This window comes from Pieris napi, chromosome 19 (genome assembly GCF_905475465.1).
Source record: "Pieris napi chromosome 19, ilPieNapi1.2, whole genome shotgun sequence".
In the NCBI taxonomy this organism is placed as follows: Eukaryota; Metazoa; Arthropoda; class Insecta; order Lepidoptera; family Pieridae; genus Pieris; species Pieris napi.
The window spans coordinates 5,229,717-5,245,917 of record NC_062252.1 but is presented as its reverse complement, the minus strand read 5'-3'; the positions used below and the strand labels follow the sequence as shown (position 1 = coordinate 5,245,917).

The following is a 16,201-nucleotide window of genomic DNA, read 5'->3' as shown; positions in this document are numbered from 1 at the left end:
TGTTAACATAAGAATCTTTTTCGTACCCGATATTGTGTATGACGAAGAGATCATTTAAAGTGTGGATTTTGCTGGTAATAATTAGCTTTGGCTTAATAACCCAGCTCATTCCAAAAGCTCAGACACCTCCTGGGGCGACACAGGCTTCCTGGAGTAATCTTGTGGTGTCAAGGATTCTTGCACCCAACTAATCAGAGAATGTCCCGATAACTACTAAATATAGAGACTGGCTCCTTTACAGCTCAAACACGATTTTTATTTATTTATTATTTATTTATGTTTTATTACCTTACCTATTCACAAACATACAAATAACAAAAATAAAAAAGCAGATTACAAAAGTTATAAGGCAACGCCTTAGCTAACAAGCGATTTCTTCCAGGAAACCCTAATGTGGAACAATGAAAATGAATTTCTATCTTTGTGCTACACGAACGATATGTTTGTGCTTCCATTAAGTTCCAAGAACGCCCACGGAGCGTTGTTCAAGATTTTTATACAATATACTTTATTATCACGTTGAATATTATATTTTTCTTATTTTGTGTTAACGGTACTGATAACACTGTTCGTTATTTATTTCTTAGTAGTTACGTAATTACTTTTACCGTATAGCTATGTGTCTCTAGAGTTCCGTCTTAGTATATATGTTTATTGTATATAATAAAACATATCCCGTAAAATTATTCATGATTCCTTTAATATTGTGTTCAGAATACGAAACAGGTAAAGTTATAATAAGCTGAAGAAGTTAGATTACCGCTAATCCAGTCACCCGGATTTTACATAATAATGATGCATTGTTTAAGTATATGCTGTATTATACAGAGCATTTTAACTTAGGCCACTATTATTGAAATAATTTAAATAAATATTGTCATAACTGAGTTTCTTGACACTAAGATCATATTTTTGAACGGTGTGCTAGCTGATGCAAGCATGTACCTATGTGATTCGAAAAACATTGGAACATTGACTCGTTAAAAGTTAAATATTCAAAATCATTTATACTCCTAAACTTATCATGTTCGGTCACTGCAAGGATAGGGGTATATAATATTTACAAGCCATAGCATTAGTCCCAAGTTGGTGCCTTAGACCATCCGAGGGTTTACTCCCTCGTGTTGGACGGAGGGGAATGACGGGAGGTCACCTCAAACTGTATGTAGTGGATTTCTTTCGATTAAAATACATGTTTTTAACCAAAAATTCTATATTTTCAATGTACTGTAATTGTGTGTGTAATAAACAAAATTAGTCTCAACATCATCATTTTTAAATAAAGAACTGTTTTGTCTTTATGTACATGTTAAAAAAGACAGACATGGAAGAAAACCAAACTGACAGATACGTCAAGCCAAGTTACGTACCATAAGTACTACTGTCACTTTTAAAACATATTCATGTAAAATGTTGAACTCATAATTATTTACCAAAAACATATTAACCACAGTCAGATTACATTGAAACAAGAAAGAATTTTTAACAAAATAAATATTTTATTCTCATTTATCTTAGCTTTCAACACCTAAAAAGAAACCTCTCAAAGGAAATTGAAAAACTGGACAATATTTTATTCATCAGCATGACATTTCTAAAATGAGGTTAAAATCGGTCACAAACATTGCTTGTTTCAAAAGACGAGAGAAAATTAATTTTCAATGAGCACTTCGTATTTGAAACTTAATGGAAGATTTCTTATGTTCATCCACAGTCGAAATCCCTGTCGAAGACATTTTAATTGATTCTTCGTAAATAAACATAATACAACTGCTTCAAGTCATTGTGATTTTCAGGTCTTTGCAACTGGTTCAGTTTGTTTTCAATCGCAGATTATTTTCGTAAAGTATTAATTGAAAACGAGCTTTTTAGAGAGCTTTACATCTGATATTATTGTTTATATAACAATCTCCCATCTAGAGATACACATATATTGTTTATCTTCTGTCTCAATATGTATGATAATGCTGCATTCTACAGAAACATGTACTTTAGGAACTCAAGAAAAGTTTATCAAATATTTAATCAAATGCTAGGACGAAGGACGCTGTCTATCGATGAGGCTATCATGAAAGCTTTCGACTCGCAAGGTATCTCGGTTAAACAACTAGCTGATAACTTTGCCCTACATTTCAGCACTGCTGTTGGAAAAAGTGTCGTTGACTGTGATACAAAATTAGCAGTCACGGACATTATGTGTGACCATACGAAACAAAGCATACGATTCAAATACGCGACCGAAGAAAAAATTAATAAAATTATAGAAACTCTAAATGCTCGGAAAACTCCGGGCCTTGATAGCATAAAAGTATCTGACCTAAAGTTAATAAAAAACGAAGTTTCTCCCGCAATAAAAAATTTAATTAACCAAAGTCTTAAATACGGGCTTTATCCTAACGATTTAAAACAAGGGTGTGTAAGACCTGTCTTTAAAAAAGGAAAGAAAGATGATTATGCCAACTACCGTCCTATAACGATACTATCTTCTATAAACAAGATAGTAGAGAAATATATTGGGGAACAAATTAAATCTTTTTTTAACAGACATGACATAATATACAAGAACCAATTCGGGTTTCAAGCAGGCAAAAATACCTCGGGGCTGCTATCGCGTTTCACGGACGAAGTAAATAATAACCTTGACCTTAAAAAATATACTCTCGCTTTGTTCATAGATTTTTCCCGCGCTTTTGACACCTTGGATCATAAACAACTTGAGAATAGACTTAATCATGTAGGAATTCAGGGGCCACTATGCACTTGGTGTTCAAATTATTTAAAAAATCGTACTTATGTAGTGAAAATAAACAATACACACAGCGAGGTTGTTTCAGTATCAGAAGGCACCGCCCAAGGCTCGGTCCTCGGTCCTCTCCATTTTTTGACTTATGTAAACCAAATGCATAATCAAGTAGAACACTCCACTTGCTACCAGTTCGCAGATGATACGTGTTTGTTAGTAGGAGATAGGGACCCTCATATAGCTTTTGAAAGGTTACAATCAGATTTTAACAACATACTAAAGTGGTGCCATGATGCTAAACTAGTACTTAATATTGAAAAGACAAAACTACTTATCATACAATCCAATTCCATAAAAGAAGCTACTGGTATAGCATTGGTGGCTCACGATCACGCTTGTCTCCACAAAACAACAATGTGCAAGTGCCCTTCTATACAAATAGTCGATAAACAAAAATATCTCGGATTAATTATAGACAAAAATATGCATTGGAATCAACACATAGAATACGTCTGCGATAAACTTCGACAGTTTTTGGCACAAATAACAATACTCAAAAAGCGTATCCCATTTAAAACCAAACTTTCACTTTACAACGCGCTTTGCGAATCAGTCATCAATTACGGTCTAAGTAGCTACGGGAGAACTTATCCAACGTATCTCAGCCGAATACATAACCTCCAAATGCGAATCCTCAAACACGTTGTCTCGAGAAATGTGCTCGACTCATACAAAAATGAAGAAAAAGGAGTTTTCAAACACTGTAAAATATTGCCCGTATCAGAAAAAGTTAATAAATGTCTTCTAGTCGAGCACTTTTTTCGAGATGACTTAAAAAAACGAGTAGAGCATGACGTACAGACCCGAGCGGTAACGCAAGTCCGGCTCTGTACATCAAGAGCAAACAACGTATATGGCGAGAGAACGTTGAGGTATTTGCTACCGCGGCTAATAAATGGTCTACCAAATCACATATTAGATTGCCTAACGCCAACCAATATAAACAGCAAATTAAAAAACTACTTTTATATGCATTTGTCGCGCTCCTAAACAAGATTGTTATGGTTACATGAATATAAACCACAGCGGTTTGCTAATGTAACTTGTTATGATTGTATTATATTTTTTTGTAAAATAAAGGAATTTAAAAAAAAAAAAAAAAAATGTGTCGGTTTGATCAATATTATATGAAGATGGTTCGTGAAAACCATTTTTTACTAAGACTTAGATCCTTTTTATGTAAGGCGGTTGCCATTCTTGACACATGGTAAAACGTTTAGCATTTCTTAAAAGCAGGGCACACCTCTTTGTCTAATGAAGATGCAGAGTAAAAGCACGCATTAAACTTGGGCACTTTCGCGATGAACTTTCTTTGCGTGTGTTAGTGACATCGTTTTTTACTTTAACCTCATTTTTTGCAAGGTATTCAGAGGAACGAACTTCATTGAATTTACCAGAATAGATTTTAGTAGTAGCTCTTTTAATTTACATTTACTAAAGCATTGTTAGCCCTGTCGTTGTTAGTCGTCGTTTGCTTAGGTCTACACCTAGTAGCTTAGGCGTACGACGGTCAACCCTGAGATCGTGCGTTACCACCACTGTTCGACTTGCCAACTCGCGGCGTGTATTAAGATATCACATAAGGCTGTTGCACCTACTTGCACCCCTGACTTCATGAGTTAAGATTTTAACGGTACGTCGATAGATTTTCTATCTCAAGAATAGAAAATGTTTACTGCGTGGTAAGGACATTTCGTCGAACCAGCACGTTTAAGAGCCATTAATCTCCACGTGTCCTGCACAGAATGATAACCTCCTTAAAGGAAACTTGGTAAGTAGACACAAAAATTCGTGTGCCACTGTTTTTTACGTAAGGTTAAAATTAAATGAAATGGACAAAAGTAATAATTAAATATTGTAAATAACAAGTTTTATTCATGTACCAACGCAAATTTATATTGAAAACTGACTTATCGCTTTCGAGCGATCTCTTCCAGGCAACAACTGTGAGAAAAAATTTGATAAGAAGTTTAAAACTACTTAAGACATATAATTATTTAGACAAAAGTAATTGAACAAAGGAAAGCAATTAAACCATGTAAAAAGTGACAGGGACAATAATAAAAAAAGGAAAAATGTAAAAGAAAAATATACTACATATTTAATATTTACTAAACTTTGACCTATTGAAATAAATATATTTTTAAGCGCATAATTATGAAGACGTGAAATAGAAAATCTGATACAGTTTTGTTGTAAGCTTCCTTCCTAATTTGTTTCCGCACCCAAGAATATGTATGGAATACATAACATTATTTCCTCTACACTTCTTGTATATTGGATTTAACATTTACGTCTTATTTGCTTTTCTAAATAATACATTTACGAACACATGCGCTTCGCAAGTGCAACCATTTATAAACTTTCTTTAAGGTACCTCGTGGAAGCTCATTTATTTTTATCGGAATACTTTCAAAGCGCTGTTTCCGAAACAAATTCTGAATATTTTTTAGCAATATGCCACATTGAAACAACTTTTTATAGATTTTGTAAAGAATACGTATTAGTTTATTAGCACTTGTTATATTATTACTATATTTTACGTTTTTTTAATAATTTGAGTATTATTAATGTTATGAATTAAACTTACATGTGTTTCATGCATGATTTATTATTAATAACAAGTTAAATAGCTGAAATTCATGGATGATTAAATAAAGTATTTTCTTCTCAGGCTGTTACCTTCGCATAGGCCTTACGTACACTAAACACGTTAACCTTTCAAAACAAAACAGCGACGAAAGTTTTCCATTATTTAACCAGTGTTTTAGTTATATTATATTTCGTGTAAGTGGGCTAAAAGGCCTTGGTAAAGCATGGCCGCCGCGATGCCTGAGCAAATATTAGGTTTTGGGGCTGTTTATGTTATAATAGTCGGCCTTCACACGACATACGGTTTTTATCATGTAATTTTGTTGGTAACAAAACCTATTATTTTATATTTATAAGTATAAAATAATACGTACCTTATACGTTACCTTCGACTTATAGTTGTAGATAGGTAGGTATCTACAATTATGTGTCGAAGGTGGGTATTAAGAATTGTAATTACAGGTATTCTATTAAGAAAAACCCAGTTATTAGAGACACGAATTTTCGTCCCATATATAAATTATAGTTTTATTAATATTTTAAAAATATATAGTTGGACTGGAATTGTATTAAAATAACAAAATTATGTTTTAAAATGTGTTTTGGTTTTCATTAGGCCCTACTAACAAAATGTGACGATTTTGATTGATTGATTGTTTGGAAGAATATTACTTATTAATTGGGTTAAGAAGATTTTTCATTCTCATATAAATATTTTGATGTGAATCTCTTATATTATAATGGTTAAAAGATTAAGGATAACTTTTATTGTAAATTTTACATACAAAAACCCTTTATCTATTTTTTAAAAGGCCAATGTTTGATATTGAGTGCAAATGTGTGATGCCGGGTGCGTCGTACGTATTTTAATACGTCACAATTTGTAGCAATATTTCAGGGGTATCTAGGGCACATTTCGGTTGAGTGACGTAACAGAGGCGCACTTGGGGACACAAAGGCCTACGTTTCGAGTATCACGGCGTCACTCGTTAGTCAGTTGACGAGTTGGTCATTAACCCGTTTCCATCATTCCGTAATGAAATCGACTCATTTATTAGCAAATAGACCTACTTGACATACATTCGCGTTTCAATTTTGTTGACAGCTGGATAAATTGATTGATGCAAAGTCAAAGGGAATTTCGAATCAAATTACGTAGGCACAACGCTCGTTGGCTAAAAAATAACATGTCATTCGAGCAGTGTTATTGTAGTAGTTAAACCTTTTTTCTACCTTGAGGTCGTGCATTCAAACCATTGCTGAGTAACAATCTTTTAAAGTTATACTTCTTTTGGCATGTTAGGGAAAAATTATGAGAGTAAATTTTTACGAAGCACACCGTCTCAAAAAACCGACACCCTGAAGTTAGGTATAGTCAACATACTAGTTTTTTATATATATAGTGTCGTATATAGTGTCGTTTTTTCTACAAACATAGAATAAATTTTTCCAAAGAAGTATAACTTCTAACGCATGTACATAAGTACACACATGTCTTTTTTTATATGCGTAACAGTTGCTGCTTTGGTGATGAACAATAGAGAAGGGATGATGCAATGTGATACTAGGACTCGAAAAGGCGACGAGTCATTTTTTTAAGTAAATAATCTTATTATACTATGTCGTGTATATAAGACTTCAAAAGAACAAAAAACATAAAGCAACAAGCAGAATTTCATTTAATATTTATGCTATTCAAATATTAAATAATGTTATACAAAATTAAGTGCGATAAGAATAGGCCGAAAATGTCAATTCAGATAAAAGGGTAAAAGGCTATGATAGCACCGACTCTGGCGATGGCGGTTTTCACAAGAGCCGCCACACAATTCCTCTGAATTATGATAAAGGTTTGTTCAGTCACTTCAAACCCTCGACCTTGTCGAATAACAACGATACGTGATTTCAATTTATCGTTTTAAATAAGCCTTGAAGACGAGTATTTTTTTAATCAGGAGTCTTAGTTGTGACATGTATTTTAGAATGCCAGTGCAAGAGAAATTTAGTTTCTATGACACTAATTTTGACAAAATGCGAGTCTAAACACTCAATAACTAAACGATAATTATTGTGATTGATTGATTTGAAGTGAAAATTTGAATCACCTGTTGCTCATATAACTCGTGTCATCTATACCTTATATGTTATTCCAAAAGTGATTTCCGTTGCTCATATAACTCGTGTCATCTATACCTTATATGTTATTCCAAAAGTGATTTCCGTTGCTCATATAACTCGTGTCATCTATACCTTATATGTTATTCCAAAAGTGATTTCCGTTGCTCATATAACTCGTGTCATCTATACCTTATATGTTATTCCAAAAGTGATTTCCATTGCTCATATAACTCGTGTCATCTATACCTTATATGTTATTCCAAAAGTGATTTCCGTTGCTCATATAACTCGTGTCATCTATACCTTATATTTTATTCCAAAAGTGATTTCCGAAGGCTAATTGGAACGTTTTTCTTTTCAGTTTCCTCCGCACAAAGAGAGCTGGGCAAAGGCACTAATACCTCAGCTACCGCGCCACCTGCGGCTGACAATGCGATACGGGGTGCACTGGAGACACCCAGGCCCACACCGAGGAGTGGGCCATACTTTGACCTGGTCTCCTCAAAGAATGTCACTGCGCTACTGGGCAAAACCGCCTATCTGAACTGTCGAGTCAAGAATTTAGGGAATAAAACCGTAAGTACTGAATGTTATGATTTAATATTCTTCATTAAGACCCCACACTTAACCTTATTTAAAATTGGGTTAAATATAAAAAAAACAATTTATTTCTAATACTGAAAAGAAGCAAATTATTAAAACAATATCGAAACGTAAGGATGAAGGAATTTTTCCTATTTGACGATTTAAACATAAATACATATTTACTCTTAATAGTTAAAAAATAATTAAATGTACATTACAGTAATTTATCTAATTAGACAGAACAGCAAAAGCGTTTTACGATTGTTTCACTGTTTAAACACAGCGACAAGTACTACACATTACGACGGCACATTTTTACGAATGTCTAGAACGTAATAATGTATTACCACTGTTTCCGCGGAAATATTATGTCGATGGTGAAACAGAGATATATTATTATTACCACTCTTTATTTGTTTGTAAACTGTGGCATTAACTTTTATGATTATTTCGTAGAATTACAATCTAAACTAACACTACCTTAATGGATGTTCGAAATTAGGTACACGAGTATTAATAACATTCTGCAATAAATAATTTGTAAAATAAATACATCCTCGTGTTTTTTTCATAACAAAATGTTTTGCGATAATTCTAAAATAAGTTACAGTTATATTTACGTTAGCCAAAGAAATAAAAAATGAGAAACATTAAAAGCTTAAGACTTTGTTTCCCGGGGCAAGCGATATTCAACATCAGTACGTGTTTTGGTCTGCAACTGCGTGGTGCGTAACTTACTTCGCAGTACATTACTACTACTACATTATGGTAAATCCGAAAACGACCTTTGCGCATCTAATGGAAGTGGCCAATGTATGTCATAATGCAAATTAATATAGCGAAAGTAAATACACTAATTGTCTCCTGTCAGCGATACAGTTACAGCGTAACAACCAAAATTATTTTTGGCGAGCAGCGAAAAGCACAGCACTAACAAGGTCTTATCCCAAATCACGTAGCGCACCGCAAAACCCCACTTAAAATGAACGTAACAATGGCACAATGCAACTTTAAAGTCGCTATTGTTAAAGCAACTTTATAAATAAAACTCTCATTAGGCCGCGTTGCCGCATCTTTCATATAAATAACAACAGCTAACGAGATGGCCCGCTCGCTTTTAAAAACACGTTATAGGGCTGAGTTCATATTGCCATGTAACCACATTGTACCTTATCAAGGGCCAGAATACGGGAATTATACCAGTCTGTTGCACACATACCCGTTAACGGAAAGGTTGTGCTTACTGAATGCTGTCTCCGACACATTTGACATCTTTATATGTTCGTTGAGGGAGTACACACACAGTAGCGATACTGTGTATCTTTAATATTGTATATTTTATTTTGAGAGATTTTAAACTAATGCATAGATTTTATCACGGGCTTTGAGCGCAGCGACCGAATCAAGATTCCTTAACGAAATAAACCTAACACACGATGATGTTATATGTATAGGTGCGGCCAATACGCGTTAGAGCGGGACAGAACGCATACTGCGTCTCACATCGGTGGTAGATTGGATTAATATCAAAGAAAAAACTTGAATTAATATCAACTAAAAAAAAATACTGCAAAAAATAAATAAATAAATATTTAGTTTATAAAAAATGCTATGCAATAGCTTCACCGCGGCAGTCCCCGAGTGCCACAGCTTTTTTTTCCTATTTCACCATGCCTCCTGCTGATAGAGGACAAATCTTTGTTTTTATTTCATTTTATTATTATTTATTACTAAGGATGTCATGTGGAACATGGTGTAATGCTTGCAGCTCCTTACAAACGGAGTAAAACAAAAAATTTGGCGATTGAAAAGTGTAAAATTAGAAGCATGTAATGTATATTCCTTTTTTGACGTTCATAAGTGAACATTGTGTTACCTACATGATTAAATGATTTTTGACTTTGAGTTTGAATTTCGACATTATATTTACAAATAAAAAATTGTGCGTGTACTAGGTGTACACACGTAAGAAGTGAAACTTCTTTATGACCTTATTTTTGGAAAAATGATCTACTATATGCAACTTTACAGAAATTGGTTAAATAAAGTTTAACAAAAGGCTTTTATTATCATAGACGTGAATACAAATACAATTATTTCATTTTACCTTATTACTACGAAGATTATTATAGAATTTCATTAATTGTAATAGAATTATTACTATCATTGAAAAACGTGACGATTTGCTACAAAATTTCTCCCATACGTCGATAAAGAAGTTTGACTTCAAAAAGCAACATGGCGCGTAACCGAAAAATGTGACGCGTAACGAAAAAATGTTACACTAAATTTTTTTCCAACCCCGATAAAGAAGTTTCACTTCAATAAACTTTTAGTAAAGTAATATCACATACATTAAGTATAAAGTATAGCCTATAAGTCTCTATCTATCTTATATGTGACCATGCTGGCGCACGGGCGTATCGCCGGGCAATCTCGTAAAACTGCTTGTTTTCAGGTTGCTGCGATGACTTGGACTCAAGTTTTTAGTATCCACATTATGCTCAATTAATTCGTGTAGTAACGTGTAGACTGTGTGCCAACTCAGTGCTTTCAGATCTAGCGGTATTTTGGATTAGTCAGGGCCCAAAAAATCCAATGTCCAATTTGGATCTCAATTAAAATTCCTAGCCTTATTTGGATTTTAATTAATTTTAAATATTTAATTTCATTAAGACCCGAGTTGTCAGGGTTCAAAAGCTCAATGTCAAAGTTGAGATACCCAAACACGCTGACATATTAAAATTAATTCAAAGAACTATTATGAACTAACCCTAACAATGCCCTCCAGTTTCATCATAATGAGGTTATTCTATCTGCCAATTCACGTTTCAACGTAATGTTATTCTAAAACGTTATTTTAGTATGGCTCATTAGCACGGCATTAAGCACAAAATAAACTTTTTGTTCAAGTTTTTTGAATTTCATCACAAGGTCAAAAGATTATTCTACCGCATTTCGTTAATAATATTATTCTGAAGTGCTTGAATTTAATGAGTATTGAGTAATTCTGTTTATAATTTAAAAAACTGAAACGTCCTGTACCAAAAAAAAATACAACCTATATTATTAATAAAAAAACCTAATCGTTAAAAATGTAACTCAGTTACGACCTATATCAATTATTTAACTATGTATTGATGTACAGATAAATAAAAAATAGAAAAATGCTATAGAATTTATATAACGTGGCACTGAATAAATTATTAACCTTGTACAAGAAATAAGCTCTTAGCAAAAAGCTTATGAACATTAAAAACGAACTTCAGCGAAAGTACCTTCTGCAATTCTATAGCTACCAATTCGCTAAACGAGAAAAAACTAAACTGTTGCACTTTCCTCGAGATAAAACTAACGATCGGACAAATGAGAGTCGGGTTCAAATTAGATATGCTAATGAAACTCGTCTAGGAAATGTAGCTTTAAAATGTATTTCTATGCTATGAGTGGAGCTTACTCGATGGCCAGATTACGTTGACATTAACTAGGAAAATCAATCGTTGCAAAAATCAAAAACTAAATCAAAAATCATTTAATCATGTTGGTAACACATTGTACACTTATGATGTGTCAGTAAAGAAATACATATTAATGCTTCTAATTTTACATTTACTGCCAGTTCTCAAATCAAGGGCGTAGAACGGAAGAGAAGAACTGGCAATAAACTCTCCGCCACTCTTTTTAATCGCCATGTTTTTTTTTTACACAACGTTTGTAAGGAGCTGCAACCATTAAACCATGTTCCACATGACATCTTAAGTAATTAATAATAATAACATAAATTAAAAACAAAGAGTTGTCCTCTATCAGCAGGAGGCATGGTGAATTAGGAGCACGCACTTACATTCTTGTGGGAAATTCTTGCTTATTAATGAATGCTGTTGTAAGATCCAGTTGATTTTAATGGTCCAGATATAACACACATAATTTAAATGACCTTCTTAACTTATCATGAAATTCGTTACGTTTTTTCCTTCAAAAAATTTACCAAATCTTAAAAGGCCGGCTACGCACTGCGAGCCTTCTGGCATTGAGGGGTCATGGCTCCTGTCCGTTTGACCCCTGTTCAATAAAAAAAATACCTACCGTAATTTGACTAGATTTTTGGTGGTAAGTTCGCGTGAATGAGGGAAAGACATAATACGAACATAAAGTTACGTCTAGATACAGTACGAATCCCCAACGCTGCTTCCATACCTGAATTTAACGTAATAAAAGGAATAAAATACTGAGTAATTCAATATTATATTGAATTTCAACGTAACGACGTTTGAAATGTATGTATAACTTTTTGAAATATTCAATTCCGCCACAGTTATTACATTCTACCGCCGGAAAAAACTTTAAACTGTGGGTATTTTTAAATAAAATGGTCATTCGACATCGCATTTGTTGTCGTGACAAGTGTTCCTAATGAGATCGTCAGCTCGGGTTTTTATTTTATTCATTTGTTGGAAATTTGTGAGTGTTATGGCAACATTTCATTATAACTTAAATAGACTTGACCCAGATTTAAAGTTTTTAGTTCAAGTTAAATATCAAATATCTTATGTTTGATGTAAATTGTGCCGGGCTCTTAATAAAAGGGAAAATAATTAATTTTATAACGTTTTTTAGACACTTTCAAGAATATTTATGAATACAAATAGCGAGTGTAGGTTTTGTAATCTAAATATCTTGTGTATAATAAAGTTTTTTCTGTTTCTTTCTCTTTGTGGTAAGATTTGTGGTTGTCGGTCTTAATTTATTATATTGCGTCTTATATAAACTTCAATTTAAAATAATAGCAAAATGGAAAAGCGGCATTGCCCGTTCCCATTTTTAGCATCAGCTATTAATTGATTACTGATAGGAAATGATTGAATCTGCGCCTTAAATCGGAAAAATTCTTGGTTTATTTTGCCTCCATCCTGGTTTTCTCCTATTGACATATCCATTAAAAGAAGACCTGCGCTACGATGATTAGTGATTACTTACAATATATTAGATGTGGCTGCACTGGGGGTCACTAACTTTACTCCCAAAGGGTTCTCTTTTTTTTTTATAAAGACAATTTACACCAATTGATCTAGTCCCATGCTAAGCTGGTGAAGCTTGTGTTATGGGTACTAGGCAACGGTGATACATACATATTATAGATAGATAGATATATAAATACATATTTAAGCACCCAAGCAGAAAGCAGAATTCATTTAACGCATATAGTCCTATATATATTTTTTTGTTTCGTATTTTCAAAAGTACATATCGTATCGGCCCAACAATTCGAGCCAAGACAACAGAAAATCAATCTTCCTTACAATTTGTCACACAATTTCACCGACAAAAATAGATGAAGAGACAATAATGAATCGAGTTCCTTCAGCCACAATGATTTCCTGTGAGAATTGAGTCGCCCCAAATGCATTTCAAGCGATCCTTTTCATTTGCTTGACCTACATACATGCGCAAATGGTTATTCGGCACTCGATCGAATCTATGGAACCGGATCTTCCATATTCAGCACTATATTATTAGATTTACAGCCCATATAGTATTACCCTTCCTTGAATAGTGCCGGCCAATGAGACCTCTGTATTTATACGGGATTGGAAAATTGTATATACAATTTTCTTTTTAGTTGAATAATTTCTGTCCCTCATTAGTGTGTTTAAAGATGTATTTATTATTATTATATATATTATATTATAGAGCAGTCTTGGCCTAGTGGCTTCAGCGTGCGACTCCCATCCCTGAGGTCGTAGGTTCGATCCCCGGCTGTACTTCAATGGACTTTCTTTCTATGTGCATTCGCTCGAACGGTGAAGGAAAACATCGTGAGGAAACCAGCTTGCCTTTGACCCAAAAAGTCAGCGGCGTGCATCAGGCACAGAAGGCTGGTCACCTTCTTGCCGATTAGATTACCAAATGATCATGAAACAGATTCAGAAATCTGAGGCCCAGACCTAAAAAGGTTGTAGCGCCATTGATTATTAGAGATAATTCTTTTTAATCAAGAGCACTATACAATTTGCTGAAGCTTTTAAAAACTTTTTTTATTATTCTTAATATATAATAATAATTTCTTATTATCAAAATAAGGAAGGCGGAAAAAAAATTAATCCCATTGTACTTCCATATGAATGAGGTAAATCAGCATATCATGTCATATATTGTATGAAACCACTAAATGTTATTATTAGTTAAACAAAAAAGACACAAAAAAAACAAATTATTTACAGTTTAAATTCGTATGTGACGTTGTTAATTATTATGTTGCACATTTGAATGTTGTCAAATGTTATTCCGTCGTCATCAATATTTATTTTTATAAAACAACAAATCACTTTCACCTGATAATAATTGGATTTAAATAAAGACCTTTATAAAAATAAATTCAAAAAATTGACCTTTACAACCTCGAAACATTGATTGAGACAGCCCCTAAAGTACTTAGTTGAGTGGAATCTTAACATTTCACGTCTGACGGATTATCTAAGAGGATCGGTTCCAATGTAATCAAGTAAAACCTAAAATCCTTTAGAAATGTCTGTGGAATAAATAAATGTTTACTCCACTTCTGTACAAATTAAATCCATTATAATGAAGTTATTTAAGGAGTACTTCGGAGACCGATGACTGGTTTCGCGCTGAGTACAACTCCAGTAAAAATCTATTGTAGTTTATTTATTTATTAACGTATACCATATCACATATAATACATACATTATGTACAGTGTTAGTTACATTTACATGATATTTATGGTGGACATAAATTATAAAAATAAAAATACAACTTCCAAAATAGAGTAGAAAAAAAATTTAACTTCACATTTTAGTTATTACCTATTTACAAATACTTATTCGCCTAATGCGCTTTTTACGCTTTTTTATTGATCAGCCCACTACCGAACACAGGCAGTCCTCGACTTACGTCGTTTCGAGTTACGTCGAACAATGTTTTGACACTATTCCTCAAGGATACGTCATTTGTTTCGATTTCCGGCATAGGAGAATTCACTTGTCTTGTGCAAATTTGGAGAAAGCCATGAAAATTTTTTGAAGAACAGCCTATCAGTGTTACCAAGATCTGTATGATAGCAATTTCATAAGTGTATATATAATTATTTTAAGAACTTACTTTTGATAATAAAGTATGTATATTTTTTGTTATAAATGCAGTTTTTTTTTAAATTTCGAGTCCGTGTCGAACCTAACTCTTGAATTTTACATGTAAACATAGGAAAAAATATGTCTCGACTTACGTCGCGTATTTCGAGAACCTAACATGCCGTAAGTACGAGGACTGCCTGTAGGTATATGAATAACTAGCGTTCATTGTGTTGTATTCGCGTATAATTCGAATGAGAGGTGCCTGAACTCCTAGGTTGGTTTGTACAGATACACTTCCTTACATTGTGCATCATACCATTGAATAAGCACCAATATTTTATGCCGTTAAGATCACTTGAACAAGAGCAGCGTCAGAGGCAGAGTTAATAGATTAAAAAATGTTTAAATCATCAGCGAATGGAGATGCTTTACATGATTCCTAACGTCGTTTATAATTACCAAGAAGAGTAATGGTCCCATTTAGAACCTTGGGGAACACTAGATCGTGGAATGTAGGGAGTAGATCAGTATCTCCAACAACTATTGACTGAGGCCTCTTATGAACATATGAATTAAAAAACTTCAGTATGTTTTTTCCAATTCCATAACCACAAAGCTTTTGAATCAAGATTAGGTAACTGACTTAGTCAAAGGCATTGCTTAAATCAGTATATATTGCATAAATGCGCCCACCGTCTAATCCCGGATATGTTTCGAGGAAATTAGAGCATGGACATTGCTCATATCACCTGGAAAGGAACCGCCAACATTCAATTGATCACAAAGATGATAATTATGACATTATAGAGAGCGATAAATCTTAGCTTGACGACATGTGAATGTATGGTTAATACATTATTCTTAAGCTAGTGACTTCACACAGGTAGATAGGAAGGTCGATAAGTATTTAATATTATTCTACTCATTCTGGAACATTATAAGATGGTAATTTTTTTATGAGGTGCGTATATTTTGAAGTGAATTATTCACAGTCAAACTTTTTTAGTAATA

The 16,201-nt window shown here is 33.5% G+C and overlaps 1 protein-coding gene across 2 annotated transcripts in view; it reads left to right on the top strand.

The window, feature by feature from the left end:
- LOC125059329 overlaps nt 1–16,201 on the top strand; it is an 80,678-nt gene that overhangs the window by 53,648 nt on the left and 10,829 nt on the right. For both annotated transcript variants that reach the window (XM_047663707.1, XM_047663706.1), the window contains exon 3: nt 7,875–8,089. In XM_047663707.1, coding sequence (XP_047519663.1) covers nt 7,875–8,089 — 215 coding nt within the window. The remainder of the gene's footprint in view (nt 1–7,874; nt 8,090–16,201) is intronic.